Source organism: Schistocerca piceifrons, chromosome 1, assembly GCF_021461385.2.
Source record: "Schistocerca piceifrons isolate TAMUIC-IGC-003096 chromosome 1, iqSchPice1.1, whole genome shotgun sequence".
NCBI classification, from domain to species: domain Eukaryota; kingdom Metazoa; phylum Arthropoda; class Insecta; order Orthoptera; family Acrididae; genus Schistocerca; species Schistocerca piceifrons.
In genome coordinates this window covers 855,933,252-855,951,105 of record NC_060138.1, presented here as the reverse complement: position 1 = coordinate 855,951,105, position 17,854 = coordinate 855,933,252, and the positions used below count along the sequence as shown (strand labels likewise).

At 39.4% G+C, this 17,854-nt stretch overlaps 1 protein-coding gene across 1 annotated transcript in view; it reads left to right on the top strand.

The window, feature by feature from the left end:
* The window catches only part of LOC124792217 (beta-glucuronidase-like), a 153,582-nt gene that overhangs the window by 62,302 nt on the left and 73,426 nt on the right, over positions 1 to 17,854 (top strand). Inside the window, exons 6-8 of the mRNA XM_047257922.1 lie at positions 1,186 to 1,379; positions 4,253 to 4,399; positions 15,071 to 15,243. Coding sequence (XP_047113878.1) covers positions 1,186 to 1,379; positions 4,253 to 4,399; positions 15,071 to 15,243 — 514 coding nt within the window. The remainder of the gene's footprint in view (positions 1 to 1,185; positions 1,380 to 4,252; positions 4,400 to 15,070; positions 15,244 to 17,854) is intronic.

Sequence of the window (17,854 nt, the reverse complement as noted above, 5' to 3'; positions counted from 1 at the left end):
TCACAATATAAGGCTTAATAATAAGATACATGAAAACATTACAGTAAACCGGAACTGCTAATATTTACAGGATTAATACACTGTCAGCATGAAACATAGTAATGCACTTTCAATAAATTTATCATACACAAAATACTTAATAGTGACTTTTGTGACCAAGTGCTGTCGAAAGTGAAATCTAACAGACAGTTTTACTTAAACTGGTCTAACTGCTCTAAATAACCAGTCTAAATAGCTGGTCTCAACAGAAAAACTATTGCCCATCCTTCTACAACTCAGTTATTTAGTATTTCATTGTGTTCTGTAGGTCCCATCAAGAAGGAAAACATTCAGGGATATGTGACAAATCAAAGTATACATTTAAAAATGACAGCTAAATGACAGGAAGTTAATTTGTATGTTATCAGTGAACTCTCACTACATTTCATAATGATATTCATGTTAATCTGGCTGATTTCCTAGATTCTTGGTTATATATGAGTAAAGCTGCATGACAAGTAGCAGTGTATCGTAAGCAGACCACTGTTGTGATTCTTCAGTTTCTCCCAGTGTATTTCTTGCTTGAACAGTCCACAGGTGTACTGCTGGTCCATAGTGTCCAACGGGCACAATATTTGGCGATCAGACATGTCGCCATCGTCAGGTGCACTGACGAACTGTTTGTCAGCACACCTGACGATGGCGACATGTCTGATTGCCAAAATATTGTGCCCGTTGGACGCTGTGGACTGGCAGCACACCCGTGGACTGTTCGAACAGACTACTGTTGTTTCAGATGCAGGCAAATTTTCTCTGAAAATTAAGAATTTAATTAACTAAACCTTAAAGTACAAACAGAAGATAAAAAGCAACTATTTAATAATTGAAGATCTAGCAACTTCTTTTGTACTGTCTATTCTTCTAATTTACTAGGTTAATTTAGCTACCAAGGACCTTCAGTCAGACAGTGTTAGATTATTATTAATTCTGTGAACATTAGATGGCATTTTTAAAAGTAGCTTCTCTTTTGATGATGTGTATCTTGCCTTAGTCCACATCTTTGAAGGTTCTCCTTCTTGATAGGATCTATGGAATGTAATAAAATGAAAGAATAACTAACTATTAGGCTTTTTACACAAAGACTTTTAAGTTGTATGGCTTATGCTCCTCTGTTTATTATAATGAAGTGAAGCAATGATTTTGCAGGTACTGTGCAGTACAATGTGACATTTGATGGGCAAGCTGATGACCTGCCCTCTTGTTCTGTATCCCTTTTGGATGCAGAAGGTCTATCTGTAGCCACAGGTACAGGCTTTGCAGGAGAACTGACTGTCACAAATGCCAAAGCATGGTGGCCATACCTCATGGATCCCAATCCTGGCTATCTCTACACTCTTGAGGTAAGTGTTCTTCTGAATTTGTAGATGATTCAAATTGTATTGAATATTAACTGTATTCTTGTGCAGAGTATGTTACATTTTTGAGAGAAAATGTAAGAACAGAAAAAAATTGTATTGCTGATAATGTTAGAACAGACATCCATAATACACATCCTTTACAGGAGTAAAGTGAGCAGACTGAAGTTCCTGGCATATGCATTCTAGAAAGTCAGCATTGTACAAAGATTTTCATAATAAAGGGCAGGTGCTCATGCAGCAGAAACAGCCTATCTAACAACATAGATCAAACAGTAAAAATGACATGAATTTTCATTTCATTTCATTTGACAGATATATTGAGTAACAATACTAACAGCAAACACATCTGTGAGGTTGGTGGATTTTTTTTCAGTGTCAAAACGTATCTTACATTTACACAGCTGTCAGTCATGTAATAAAAAAACTGAGTAAATTTTGCTGACCATAGCAAATTCTAATAATTGTGCTGTATCTGTTGCTCCAATAGCCAGATGGGAATATACTAACCATCCTTTGAAGCTGAATACAAAGGGGAAGAGAGATCACCTGGGTGTCATTCAGGACAAGCAATGGACGTCACAAGCACACAAAGAAAAATCCTTGTTATTGTTAGATTTAGAGGAGTACAGTATTTAGGTTAGAGGCATGATATAGGTAATATGTGTCTGTATGCAAGTGTATGCCTGTCCTTTTTTCCCCCTAAGGTAAGTCTTTCCACTCCCGGGATTGGAATGACTTCTTACCCTCTCCCTTAAAACCCACATCCTTTCATCTTTCCTGCTCCTTCCCTCTTTCCTGATGAAGCAGCCGTTGGTTGCGAAAGCTAGAATTTTGTGTGTATGTTTGTGTTTGTTTGTGTGTCTATCAACCTGCCAGTGCTTTCGTTTGGTAAGTCACATCTCCTTTGTTTTTAGATATAATTAAATATTTCTATTTATCTATTTATTTATCCATCTGTAGACAATAAATATTGAATGGATGCAGTCCAAAAGTACAAGTAAATTTATGAGAAAGAATCTGTGCAAAAGGAACATACAAAATTTTACATTAAGTAGTACAAAGAATAATACATACAAAATTGTACAAAAAATGTACAAAGAATAATACTTGGTCATTCAAGACACAGTAATACAACTTTTTATACATGTGTACTAACAGTATTGTAATTGCATAGTCTGTTTTCCCTAAGGCTTTATTTTTGTCTCCCCTAAACAGGAAGCCCTTATATTCACTACAATAGTTTTGAAAGAAATCAGAACAGGACCACAAATATCCAATGGCATCCAATAAAGTCAGATGAGCTACTTGTTTGTGTAAAATATTTGAAGAATTCTGATGAGGTAAACATTTGTGTCTATCTGAACACCATGCAATCACAGAGAGGTTAAGTATACGTGGTTGTATGTTATCACTGTTTTCATGTAGAGTCAGCATGGGAAAAGGAAGAATTACATCATATGCCAAAGTTGAATAAAAAGTCACAAAGTATTGCAAAAATCTTTTTCCTGTCAAGATCAGAACCTAGATACAGGTGCTTGTGAGCCCTCCTGCCATTTGCTAATTATATTCTTTTTCCTGACCCCCAAAAACTACAGATCAATTTCACTGATATCAGATTTCTCAAAAATCCTGGAGGTGCTTACTTGTAATAGATTGGTTGTTTATCTGGAGAAATACAACTTTGTTCTACTAACAAAACATGCTTTCAGAAATGACAAATCTACAGAATCAGCCATTGCCAATCTGACAGAAAACATTATACAGGTCTTAGATGAAAAAAATACAATAATACCTATACAATAGGGAACAGCATGTATCAATAGCTCATACTAGTCAAAAACCAAAGCCATAATATAAAGAGAGCTGTATGATTCAATAATGGGGCTATTGCTGTTTAATCTGTTTGTAAATGATACAGGTGTTTAAAAGAAAGAGAAAATAATGTTGTGTGCAGATGATTTGACAATACTGAATACTGATCAGAAAGTTGAACAGCTTGAAAGGAGAGAACATATTTCTGTAAACATAACAACCCGAGAAAGACTATGAATGCTTTATTCAGAAACAAAGAGAAGTCTGTGTATATGGATGTGGAGGTGGATGATACAAAGCTGAAAAGGGTAAAAACCACTAATTTCTCAGGTTTTTGTTGTGTAAAATGAGGTTAAATGTAAACAGCATATTAGTTCTGTCTGTAAGAAACTCAGCTTTGTCATATTAATAAGGAATCAGCTAGTGCACTATGCATACAAACAGCTTCTAGCTAGGCATCATAACTTTTACATATTACATCTATGTACATATATGAAACAATAACATCATTTCAAAAGATAATTTGAGTGGAATAAAAACGCTAGTGTCACACCCACAACACATGGAGGAAGAACAATATGCAAAGCATATCCCGACAATATACAGTGCTTTAAAAAAAGACCTCAGTAATCAGGTATCAGTCTGCTAAAAAGTCTAGCTAAAAATTTGCATGATAGTATACATAATGCTGTCTTTCCAAAGAAGCTCAAAGACTATCTAGTGGTAAGGAGTTATACAGTATTAAAGACTACCTACTAAATTAAAATATGTATGTTGCCCTTATAATCAGTGATGTTGGAGAGTGTAATCAAAATGTCTATGCCTTGTGAAACAAGTCTTTATGAATGTTTTCAGACTTTGATGTATCATATATCACATGTATTTTTACTGTACATAGTGTAATCCTACAGGTTCAAATAATATTCAATTAAATCCAGTATAGTTTTAGATTAATTAAAGACTTTTTCTTTCTTTATGTATCATATGTTATAATTTGTATATGTTGCAGCAGAGCACAATTAATGTATGTGGTTTTTAAACAGGTTCATGTGAATTCCTCAGAGAGGGGAACAGATGATGTATACAGGCTACCTGTGGGAATACGGCAGCTCTTCTGGGACAACTCATCATTTCTTATCAATGGCAAACCTATTTACATAAGAGGTTTTGGTAGACATGAAGATTCTGATGTAAGCAACATCTCTTCATCGTTTGCTTATATTCTGGTACATGCATGATATGTGCATCATTTTAAGTGTGATCTTGTCAATAACTGTTATTGCTTATTTGTGCCAGTAAGCCTATTGAATTTCTGTATGACTGAAAAGTAGCACAGGAATGTTATTATAAGTCATATGTGACTATAACTAATGCTTTATAAAGAAAGCAGATTTGTAAATGATACTTTAAGGGATATATGGGATTACTAATATTGTGGCACTCAAAGCATGCCAAATAATCATCATCAGTATTAACATCAATAACCATATTTCGTTCACTGTTGGATAAAGAATGTTATAATCATCTATACATATTACATTTACAACACTGCATACCCAAGGATGCCGTGCTTGTTTCATGATGGTATCAATCCACCTATGATAGTACTTGCATTGAGAAAGTCAGTAAAGAATTTTCTAAGTCCATCTTCTAAAACTACTGTGAAATATATGTCCTGACAATCTCCCTTTCAGTTTCATAGGTGCTATTATGTCAGCATGTACTACACATCTACACCTACACTCTGCAAACCACCTTATATTCATGTATTGGTCAAACAAGGGTTCTGTAAACTATGTCTTTTTTGGGTAGAATGCATACTTGAAATGCATCTCAGTCTTGCTCCTGTCCTTCCTGTGATTAGCTTTATGTGGTTCTTTGATCCTTTTTATTCTGTACACATTCTCCAAGGCACTAAATAAAAGTGACTGGTTCCAGTAATTGCTCAGCAATCAACCAACCATACATTAATCAGTTTTCTGCCTATTTGTGCACAATATATTACTTTTTTATGTTGAGGGTCAACTTCCAATCCCTGAAATCCTGCATTTTGCTATAATTTTCAGTGATTATGAAATCTTTGTCTACAACTGCATCATATGTGACTATCTTCCAACATTGACCACTAGGTCATTCATGTATGTTGTGAGAAGTAATGATGACATAACATAATCTTGGGGTATGCCCAAAGTCACTTTTAACAGCTTAAGAGTTCTCTTAACTAAACAATGGAAAATCTAGAATGGATAATGATGGGATTACCAAAAGGATAGTTGATACTCACCATATAGTGAAGATGTTGAGTCACAGATAGGCACACACACACACACACACACACACACACACACACACACACACACACACACACACACACACACGTGATGCACATATGACCACAGTCTCTGGCTGCCAAGGCTAGACTGCGAGCAGCAGCACATGATGGGAGAAGCAATACAGGTAGTGGAGGGTAAAGTGGAGGCTGGTGTGGTGAGTGGGAGGGATAGCAGGAGAGGGGTGATTGATGGTAAAGTGCTGCTTGTGGGAACACATAGGGACAAGGTGGCAAGAGCGTAGGGCAGCTATATGCAATTGGAAGATTAGATGGAGGTCAGGAAGGAGGGGGATGGCAGGCACAGTGGAAAAGGACAGAAGCAAAAAACTGTGGGTGCACTGGCAGAATGGAGGGCTTTGTAGTGCTGAAATTGGAACAGGGATGGGGATGGGTGGGTAACATATCATGACTAATGAAGGTTGAAGTCAGGAGGGTTATGGGAACATAGGACATATTTCACAGAGAATTTCCCATCTGCACATTTCAGAAAAGCTGATGTTGGTGGGAATGATCCACATGGCACAGACAGTGAAACAGCCATTGAAATGAATGTCATGCTGGACAGCACGCTCAGCAGCTGGATGGTCCAGCTGTTTCTTGGCCACAGTTTGTTGGTGGCCATTCTAGTGGACAAACAGCTTGTTGGTTTCATGCCCACATGGTATGCAATACAGTGGTTTCAGGTTTGCTTTAGATCACATGACTGGTTTCACAGGTAGCTCTGTCACTGATGGGACAGGTGATGTTTGTGACTGGACTGGAGCAAGTGGTGGTAGCAGGGTGTATGCAACAGGCCCTGCATCTACAGAGATATGAGTCATGGTGTAAGGGTTTGGGAGCAGAGGTTATGTAGGGATGGATGAGGATACTGTGTGGGTTCGGCAGGTGACAGAATACCACTGTGGGAGGGGTGGGAAGGACAGTGGGTAGGAAATACCTCATTTCAGGGCATGACTACCACTCCCACTGGCATATTCCACTGACCACTGAACCTACATAACATCCTCATCCATCCCTACACAACCCCTGTTCCCAATCCCTTGCCTCATGGCTCATATCCCTGTGAAAAGCCAAGGTGCAAGACCTATCGCATACATCCTCCCAGTATCACTTAGTACAATCTGGTCACAAGCATCAGCTGTGTCATCAAAGGCAGGGCTACCTGTGAAACCAGTCATGTGATCTACAAGCGAAGCTGCTACCCCTGTACTGCATTCTATATGGGCATAACAACCAACAAGCAGTCTGTCTGCATTAATGGCAAAGAAACAGCTGGACCATCCAGTTACCAAGCACAATGCCCAGCATGATGTTCTTCATTTCAATGACTACTTCACTGCCTGTGCCATCTGGATCCTTCCCATCAAAGCCAGCTTTTCTGAATTGCACAGGTGTAAATTCTGCCTGCAATATACCCTACATTCCTGTAACCCTCCTGGCCTCAACCTTCATAAATCATTGTTCTTTACCCACCTATCACCTCCCTTGTTCCCATTTCAGCACTACATGGCTCTGTTTTCAGCAATGCGACCAGAGTCTTTTTACTTCTCTCCTTTTCCACTGCACCCCCCCCTTCCCCCTCCCCTGCCCTTCATTTAACCTCCCAGCTGCACCTAGCTGCCCTACCCCCTCCCCACCTTGTCCATGTATGCTCCCAAAAGCAGCATTTTACCATTCCTCAGCCCTACCTTGTCATCCCTCCCTGTCCCAGTTTCCTCCTTACCCACATCACCCAGATTGCTTTTCCCATCACATGCTGCTGCTCACAGTCTGGCCTCAGCAGCCACAGACTGTGTTCATGTGTACGAGTCGCTTTTGTGTGTGTGTGTGTGTGTGTGTGTGTGTGTGTGTGTGTGTGTGTTGATGAAGACCTTTATGGCTGAAAGCTTACTTGTATGACAGTCTTTTTGTTATGCCTATTTGTGATACAGCATCTCTCCTATATGGTGAGTAACCACTATTCTTTTTCTTAATTAAGACTGAATTGGTGTGTTCTACTTACTAGAAATTCTTCAGTCGTCTGGAAGCTGGGCATATTTGCTGTACATTCATAGTTTTCTCATTAGGTAACAGTGCAAGACTTTATCAAATGCCATCTGGTAGTCAAGGAACATGGCATCAGTGTGGATGCAAGTATCTGCTGCCATCTTGGTATCACAGGTGCATAAAGAAAGCTGGGTTTCAACATGATCTTTGTTTGCAGCATTAATGTTGGCAGCTACAGAGAAGATTTTCAGTCTCGAAAAAACATTTAACATGTTCTAAAATTCAGCAGTGACTGGCATCAGAAAAAGAGGCATGTAGCTGCTTGCATCTGTTTGACAGCCCTTCTTCAGAATGAAAATGATCTCTGCATTATTCCAATCACTATGAAGACTTCACTCCTCCAGAGACCTAGAGAACATTTTCTAATTCTGAACTCAATAAGAAAGATGATTACAAAAAACCATCAACCTTCATTTCCGTTATTGTGTGAAATGCATAACATAATCAGAACATTATGGTTTGGTAGCATGTACAAGACAGACCAGCTAGAGTTGGTGCAAGACAACATAGAGGGTATTTGTCAACCAGGGGGCTGCTGGCTTCCTACTGTGGGTGACTGAGGTGTCATCCACAGTCATCGATCTCAGATGGAGCTCCAGAAGCTGCTGAATGCTGAACAGTGCACTACTTGAATGCGCCACATGCTGTGACCTTAATGGAGGAGGTGTAGTGACATGTAGATTGCTACACACCTCCCTTCTTCTGGGGTGGGTGGGGGGGGGGGAGGTGGGAGGGGGAGAAGAGCACACAGATGCTGGCTCCTCCATGATGGTCTGATGGTTAACATGTCCATGGTATCAAATGCGGTTGGCCTGGGCATGAACAGGTCCCAATCCATGTAAACTATGTTGGGGCAGAAGTGGCACAACTGTGGACATGAACATCTTCCTCCCCCTCCTGTTGAGCAGACACAGGATCCTGTCTCCTAGGAAGGCAGAGGATGTATTGATGTCAGAAGCAGCACTGGGGACCAGGAACTGGGGAGCCACAGTGTAGTAGATGCCAGCAGGGGGGGGGGGCAGGGGCAGGGAAAGCAGTGTTGGTTTCGGTAGAGGACACACCTGAAGCAGTGTAGGAGGCGCCTTCAGGTGTGCTGATAAAGGCCTGGTGTCCTCCTGCCCCTCTCCCCATCCCCCCTGGAAGAGCAGGCACCACAGGCCCAGCTCGAGACTGTTCCATATCACCTGTGTGTGGTCAGGCCAATGGTAGAGCAGTGGGAGACCATGTCAGTAAGGTGGGTGGGCACAGCAATGCCAGTGGAAGAGTGGCAGGGCACTGCAAGGTGTCATCATGCAACTGAGAATGCAGCTGACTGGAGTGGCATGCAACAAGGTGCTCATCGATGTGCACCTTGAATACATGGCATCCAATCTGGCAGTGGATGATGCCTGCAAGCCATTGTGGGCATCACTGAACCCTCAGGCCCAGACTAGAGTGCCAGGTGTAATTTGTGAGGACATCAGTTTTTCTGCAGGATGTCTGCCCAGGACCAGAAGATGAAGCAGTGTCCACAGCTGCCAGCTTTTTAAGAGTTCAGTTGGGCTCTTTTACCTGATTGGAGTCATTCTGAAGGAACTGAGAAAGAATCTAAGGACATCTTCCATTGGGAATTCTGTGATGTACTTGCACATTTACATTTTGAAGGTCTGCGCGAGTCATTCTGCCTCACCATTGGATTCTTGATGAAAAGTCAGTGCCATGACGTTGTGGATGCCATTGTGAGGGCAAAATTCATTGATGGATTGAGCCACAAATTGAAGACCATTGTCCAAAACAATTGTACAAGCAGGCCTTCAATGGAGAAAACTGCTGACACCTCCTTGACCACCACTTCTGCTGTTACTGATGTTGAAGGGAGAACGTAAGGAAACCTGGAAAAGGCATCAACAACTAACAGTCAAAATGTGTCCAAAAGAAGGTTCTACCAAGGGGAAAAACAGCTGTGATCCTGCCTGTTGACTGTAAAACTGGCGGCAGGCTGTGACCAGGCTCTCCACCTCATGATCAATATGAGGCCAGAACATGTGCCTATGTGTCAATTATTTAGTGTGGGAGGCTCCCCAGTGACCTTTATGTAACCATGTGAGAACCTTCATGTGCAGCTGTGTACCCCCATCCATCAGCAAGAGAATGACACCATCCAGCAAGAAAAGGTGACAATGGAAAACATAGAAGTTCCACAAGAGGCCTGACACCCCAGCTGATGGATGGTCAAGCCGCCTGTGTTGTACCATGTGCTCAACTTGTTTAAACACTGGATCTGCAGTTCTGCTGATGCAATCCTGATGCTGTTAATGGGGAAACCATCAATAGCTGATCTTGCTTGCATGTCAAGTTGAAAACATAACAGTTCTTCTTGATCAAACACTGGAACAGGCCCAGCAGGCAACTGAGACAATGCGTCCCCATTTTCGTACTGCAGTGTAGGATGTAAATGGATCTCATAACTGTACCTTAACAAAAATAAGGCCCAGTGTTGAATGCGATGAGTGGCTCTGTTGGGCAAAGCAGCTAAATGGTGAAACAAGGAAAGTAAAAGTTTATGATTTCTGATTAAGTGGAATTTTATACCATATAAGAAGATCTGAAATTTTATGACAGAATAAACAATCACAGGGGCTTCTTTTTTGACTTGTGGATGGTGTTGCTGAGCTGTGTTGAACATTTTGGATGTTAAAACCAACAGGTTCCTCAGAGCCATGCATGTGACAATGGGCCAGAGCCAACCCCACCACATATGTAATGCAACCGTGATCAAGACTAAATGTTTACCAAGTTGGAAAGCTATAAAGCAAGGTGCAGAACATAAACTGTTTTTGAGCTGCACAAAGGTGTGCTCAAAGTCCAGCGATCACTGGAAAGGAATATTTTTACAAACCAACTGGTGCAGATGGTGAGAAAGAGAGGCAGCACATGAAAGAAACCTTTGATGGCATGCCATTTTCCCAAGGAATCTGTGCAGTTTCTACAAATTGGTTGGGCAAGGCAAACCCATAATAGCAGCAACATGCTGTTCCAGGGGTTGAACACACTGCCTGGAAAGTTCATGACCAAGATAAACAATAAAGGTTTGAAAAATTGGAACTTCTTAAGATTCTGGCCTGTGGTGTGAAAAACAGTGCAGAGACAACGGAGGTTATATGAGTGTTCTTTTGTCATAGCACAAGTGCTGACAACATAATCAAGGTAGTTGATGCAGCAAGGAACATAAGCTTTAAGTTGCTCCAAAAAGCATTGAAATATAGCCAGGGCACTATACACTCCAAATATTAGATGCTGATATCGATAATGATCAAAAACATGCTCACAACAAGCAGTTGTTTCAGTGCATCACCTAAGGAACCTGCAGATAGGCTTCAGGTAAGTCAGTTTTGGAAAAGGATTGGCCAGGTTTGCAAATAACTCATCAGTTAGGGGCTGAAGGTGTGTAGCAATAACAAACTCTGCATTTATGGTAATTTTAAGTCACGACAAAGTCAGAGCTGACTTGATGGTTTTTTCAAGTCGGAGCTGACCTGATGGTTTTCTCACAGTCACTAATAGCATAGCCCACAGTTTATTGAAACCACTTGAATGATTCTCCTTCAGGTTTAACTTGTTCCTGTAGGGACACAGGTACTGGCTGCACCTGGAAGAAATGCGAGTGAGCCAATTGTTTACATACTGTGAAATTGTTGGCACACTCTAAACACTCAGAAAATAAATCCAAAAATTCAGAGCACATAGAATCCAGGTCTTCATAAGTGATCTGATCTGATGTAAGATGCACAGAGTCAAAAGCAACAAACATGTCTAACTCAAACAAATTCACAATATGGGGATTGTTAATAACCAAATATGTGATGGCACAGACTTCATATTTGTGCCCTGTGGCAGTCATAAATTGTCCAAGAATAGGAATATGCTGTTGATTGTAGCTTACCATATGACATGTAATGGAAGCCAAATATGGGGAGCCCAGCCATGTCTACATTTGAGAGTTGAGGGGCAAAACAGCTGCCCCAGTGTCCAATTGCAGTGATAATGGTTGTTCAGCACAGACCCTCCAATAAAGAGTTTATTGTTATCTGCAGAAAATGATGCAATTGAATTAATGCTCAGTCTATTTGCTTGGAGGAATGCTTGAAATGATAAACTGACACAATTTGGCCTTTCTTGCAGCACTTGTGACGTGACAACAACTGCCTGGAACATACAGCTCTCTCATGTTGCACAAAGCAAGAGTGGTATGGCAGAAGTGTTGCACACTGTCCTTGTTGTTATGCCTGCCAAAAGGATAATCCAATGTGGCCAATATTCCTGGTTTGCACAGCATTGACTTATTCTTCACTTGGTGAGCCTGTTGCTATGCACCATTGTGATTCACTATTAATGATGGCGATGTACCCCCATGCTTTGATTTGATGGCCTACTGTGCAGGAGACCTCAAAATTTGAGCAATGTCCTAAATTTCTTCCAATGATTGATCTTCAGTTGAAAGACCCTCTAATGCACTTCCTTGTTGGGTGAAAGGCAGATGATTCCATCATGAACCATGGAGTTGGCATAGGATTCCTTTGTGGTTTTAGCAATAAAGTGACACTTATGACTCAGACCCTGTAGCTTCACTGTCCAAGCCTGATAAGACTGATGTAGCTGCTTGTGGCACTTGTAGAACTCTAAATGACTAGCAATAACATGGGTGAGCTTGCAATGATGAGACAATAAATTACACATTTCATCAATGGAAAGGGAGGTTGGTTCCTGCAAAGGAGCCAACTGACACAACAACTGATAATGTGAGGAGAAACCCATGACAAAAATAGAATCTTACAAATGTCCTGGTTTGTCACCCCAAGTGCAAAAAGTGCTCGTGGTTTCATAAACTTCCCTATCTTCACCAGAGTTGTGAAATTGTGGAAACAGCAGCTAATGCACTTGAGATGGTGGAGCCTGAACAGACAATGTAGCCGTGTGTTTTTCCAGAGTGACCATAGTAAGTTGCTGTTGGTGGAGAAGTGATTGAAGTAATGCCTACATGAAGAAATTACATTAAGAATCAATCACTGAGGTTGAGCACACAAATGTTCTTCTTGTAGTCACTTGTATTCCAACTCTTAACACAATAAGGAATGTGGTTATGAAAAATCCACAACCTTTATTTGAGGCACAGTGTGACATGCGTAATGTAATCAGAACATTACAGTTCGATAGCATGTACAACAGAAGCCCCCTGGAGTCAGTGCAAGACAATATAGTAGGTATTCATCCACTAGGAGCTGCTGCCTCCTGCTACAGGCAACTGAGGCACTGTTAATGACCGGTGGCCACAGTTGGAAGTGCCTGGAGCTGCTGAACAGCTTGCTACTCAAATTTGCTGCACACCACAGATGTAGTGGTGGCGGTGTAGTTATGTGTGGATTAGTTCAGCACTACACTTTTGTGTTTCTCTTACATATTTTCTTATTTTTGTGTTCCTTGTTGTTATTCATTATCCTTTTTCCCTAGCCAGCACTGTTTTTGGATTGTTTGGATGTTTGAGATTTACATTTTCTGTCATTGTTTAAAAATGTTACTGGTAACACACGTGGTATATAGCCTTTCTACTAACTTTTGAATATGGTATTCAATGTTTCAGATGAACTCAAAGGCATTGTTTATCCCTGTTAATTTATTTCTGTGCACCTGAAGTACACCAGTATATGAGTTGGTTCAGTAACATTATTTTTAGTGCTCATTGTCTTTCTTTCAGCATACTGATTGCAGATCATTTCATTCTACCACAGATAAATGTTAGCTTTTCATCATATTTTATGCACTGAATTTATTCATTCTTTAATGAAACTCTTCTGTAATCAAAATGTTATTCTCCTCAAATCAAAAGATATTTATATATCACCCACTGATTTAGTCTTCATTTAGTTCAATGTCTGTAAAAAAGCTTTCTAAGGCCACAGAAAAGAATTTTATGTAATTCATTTATAAATAGACCAGGTGTTGTTCACCATGCTTATTTAGAAAGTGAGCTGAAATGATTTTAGAGACAATATTTACTGTTTTTACTAAATTCAAGACATATGTAATGAAAAAATTGAAAATTTTTAGACAGCTGGTAGAATGTTAACATCAAATGAGAGTGTCTGTCTTTGCAAATAACTTCAAAACCATTCAGCATGAAGTGTTGCAAGAGATTTCTTGATGAATCAAGAAAATATAAAACTTTTAATACTTGTGTACCTGTGAAATCTCTTCATCAACCAAATATGTATCTGGAAAAAATAGAAATAAAAATCACTGAAAAGGTTTGTCCTATTTCTATCTGTCGTTGAAGCAGTAAGATGTAGCAATTCATGTTCTCTTTTTTTATACATTGTACAGAAAGTACAGATTACTTCATGAACCAGAATCATCTGTTGTAGAATAAATTAATATATTAAACAGTACAAAATCTTGGGTAGAATAACAATAACATAAATTAGGACAGATTGCTACACACCACCTAGGCGAAGTGTTGCGTGGCAGACAGCCATGTTAAAGGTGTATTTAAAAGCAGACTAAGGTTTCAGACAATGTCCTTGAGATTTAGAATATCAATATGAAGCAGGACTTTGTCCAGTAGCTCACTCTATTTTTAAGTATACTTTTATATATAAAAAACAAAGATGAGGTGACTTACCGAACAAAAGCGCTGGCAGGTCGATAGACACACAAACATACACACAAAATTCAAGCTTTCGCAACAAACTGTTGCCTCATCAGGAAAGAGGGAAGGAGAGGGGAAGACGAAAGGAAGTGGGTTTTAAGGGAGAGGGTAAGGAGTCATTCCAATCCCGGGAGCGGAAAGACTTACCTTAGGGGGAAAAAAGGACAGGTATACACTCGCACACACGCACATATCCATCCACACATACAGACACAAGCAGACATATTTAAATATGTCTGCTTGTGTCTGTATGTGTGGATGGATATGTGCGTGTGTGCGAGTGTATACCTGTCCTTTTTTCCCCCTAAGGTAAGTCTTTCCGCTCCCGGGATTGGAATGACTCCTTACCCTCTCCCTTAAAACCCACTTCCTTTCGTCTTCCCCTCTCCTTCCCTCTTTCCTGATGAGGCAACAGTTTGTTGCGAAAGCTTGAATTTTGTGTGTATGTTTGTGTTTGTTTGTGTGTCTATCGACCTGCCAGCGCTTTTGTTCGGTAAGTCACCTCATCTTTGTTTTTTATATATAATTTTTCCCACGTGGAATGTTTCCTTCCATTATATTAAGTATACTTTTAAGTGCACATGTCTGCCACTCAACATCTCATCTATGTGCTGAGTAGCAACTTATTCTAATCTAAAGTAGAATATTGTATGTATTACAATCTTGCTATACTGTGTCTGTAAAGTTCATTTCCCAAGAAACTGCACTTTCTTTTTCATCATTATGATCATGATAAGGCAGATGACTATTAACAGAAAACTGAAATTAAATGCAGATAGATAATCCCACTTACATTTTCAGATTCGTGGTAAAGGTATTGATCTCCCTTTGTTTACTCGTGACCACGATTTGCTGAAATGGGTGGGAGCAAATTCTTATAGGACATCACATTATCCTTATGCAGAAGAACTCATGGACTTTGCAGATAAGGAAGGCTTAATCATTATTGATGAGTGTGCTGCAGTAAATATTGAGTAAGTACAGCAGCTGTTATAAATAAAATTAAATACAGTTTAGATACACCTTGGCCAATCACTTTTATGTTTAGTGGAGCTTTTTAATTACCTATTGTTAATCCAGAAAAAGTGTGATGTACTGCAGTTTGATGTTCTGCAGATTTAGATATAATGTGGTGTAAAAAGTTTGGTACTGTCTGCATGCAACATATAATACCATTTGCCCCTGTAACTTTCAGTCCCTGTAAATAGGAATCAAAAGTAATAGGGGTAACTAAACATGGCCCCAGGTTTGTGTTGTATCATTATATCATGATTGTTGCTGGGTGGGAACCTGAATACACTCCTCATGGTTAATATTGCAATGCAGTTGACAAAGTGACTACATAAGAATGCTTGACAATAAAAAATGAGCACAACCATAATGCACATCATGCATTATTCATGCAGAGTCTAGATTTCTGTTTGTTTGTTATGATAATGTAGGAGCATGAAGCATATTCTGTGAATCATAAACTAAAAATTTTTGATTGTATGAAGAATGCTGATACAAATAGTAGTTCAGCATGTGAGTGTGGTGTACCTGAAAGGTTAATCAGGGGAATGGATGAAACAAAAATAAACTTAGAAGTATTATAAACATAGTCAAAAGTGGGAATGGAAAGAAAAAGGACAAAACTGGGAAGAGACAGTGTACTTCATGAATATCTTTTCAGGTGGCTTTTAATAAAGTTAACTTAAGGTGTGCCACTTATTGAGCCAATTATTAAAGCCCAAGCTGCAAATTCACTTTGATTTACTTGGCAACAAAACTTGATACTTTTGATGGTTGGATTTCAGAGTCATAATAGCCTCATTGTGGAACATCCACAACAGTTACTAATATTTTTTAAGATGAATAAATCCACTCCAGTTGTACTTGACAAATCCTTTATTTGGATAAAACTGTACGCAAAACCTGGGTTTCAGTATGTAAATTCCATCTTCAGTTGATACAAAAAACAATGAAAACTGAGAAGAATGCTATATCATGTCCTGATTGTGTATGGAAAATTATACAAATGATGTAAAAATCCAGTAATTGTTTTCAAGTAGCATGTGAGATCCTGTATGGATGAGACATGAAAATGTTCTTTGAGTCAACAAGTACTGCACTTGGTAAATGGGGTCTACCAAAAAAAGAACAAAAAAATGTGAATGTAAGTGCAAATAAACACTCTGTAACCCTGAACCAACTGTCAACTGTGAACACCTAGACATGTGGCATGGGCTTAAGAAAGTAAAATGCCAGTTTTGTGAACTTGAAAAGCAGTTTACCATATAAGTGTGCTGCATGTCATGGATGCCCAGCATGATCAGTCAACTGACTGCTGTGCAAATTGCAACAAATTGCAATGAGGACACCAGAGAGTGGCTACCACCAGAACTAATACCAAGGGCAGTAGTGGCAAAGAAAGAAATCATAGCTAAAAACATGGCCACACCCCTATGTTTTTCTCAAACACCACCCACTACTTATAGTGCTAAAACCACATTATTTAATGTATAGCATTAACTATGATAGGACTTGTACAGAGCAAACAATAGAAGCAAGACTCACAATGTAAAATATAATTGTTAAGAACCAAAAATAATGAAAATCCATACTGAAATTGTCAAACAATAGAATTAATGAAACAATAATGTAAAATATAAAAGGGGAAAACTGATATACCACAAATTAAACATAATAATGGGAGATGTGTCATTTACAGAGTACATCATATTAAAAATGCAAGGCAATATATGTAGAAAGTGCAACACAAATATAAGGCAACCTACATAATCACACTGCATAAAATCCCCAAGCATAGCTAGAAAACACCAAAAAATCTTCAATATATGCATTGCTACAGTGCTACACAGTAGGTGTCATGCTGAGGAATAATATATTGTGTGCAGCCCATTAAAAGAAAAGCTGGACATTGTTCTGAAAACATAATGTGATGCCTGACAGTTGACATGCCATGCAGCCATCTAGATCAGGAGACAAGATCTTATAAATACATCTTAATGTGAAGATGACCAAATGTGACAATGTATTAAAGTAGCGACCACTGTAGACACTGAAAAGAGTTGCTGAGATGCCTTTATGTTTAAGTTTTTTGCTCAGCTGTACCTATTATGTTCCAAATGAACAGCTAAAGCTAACTTAGGATTATGAGCGGCACTATGTTCTCTGAACCTAGTTTGCAATTGTCTCCATATCTGCCAGATACATCTGCTTTCAAACTGTGGGAATTTGATACCATAAATACCAGAATTACTATACAGACAAACTATACACTCTTCATGATGGACCCAATGTTGCCTGTTAGTTTTAGGCACAAAATGGGTGGAGGTAACACCCACAGACCTCAAACATCTCCCTAGTTTCAGATATGGGACTAAAGTAAGTGATTCTGCAATAATTCTTCTTGTCTACATCATTGTCTAGCCTGACAAGGAGACTAATCTGTTTTCCTCCAGTCCTTTTTTGTTTCATTTTTCCATTTTTTAAAACAAATCATTGAGAGCCTTAGTTGCTGTGCTGTATATCTAATGGCCTGTAATTCCTCTTCCAAAGCACTGATACTAATGGTACTGCTAG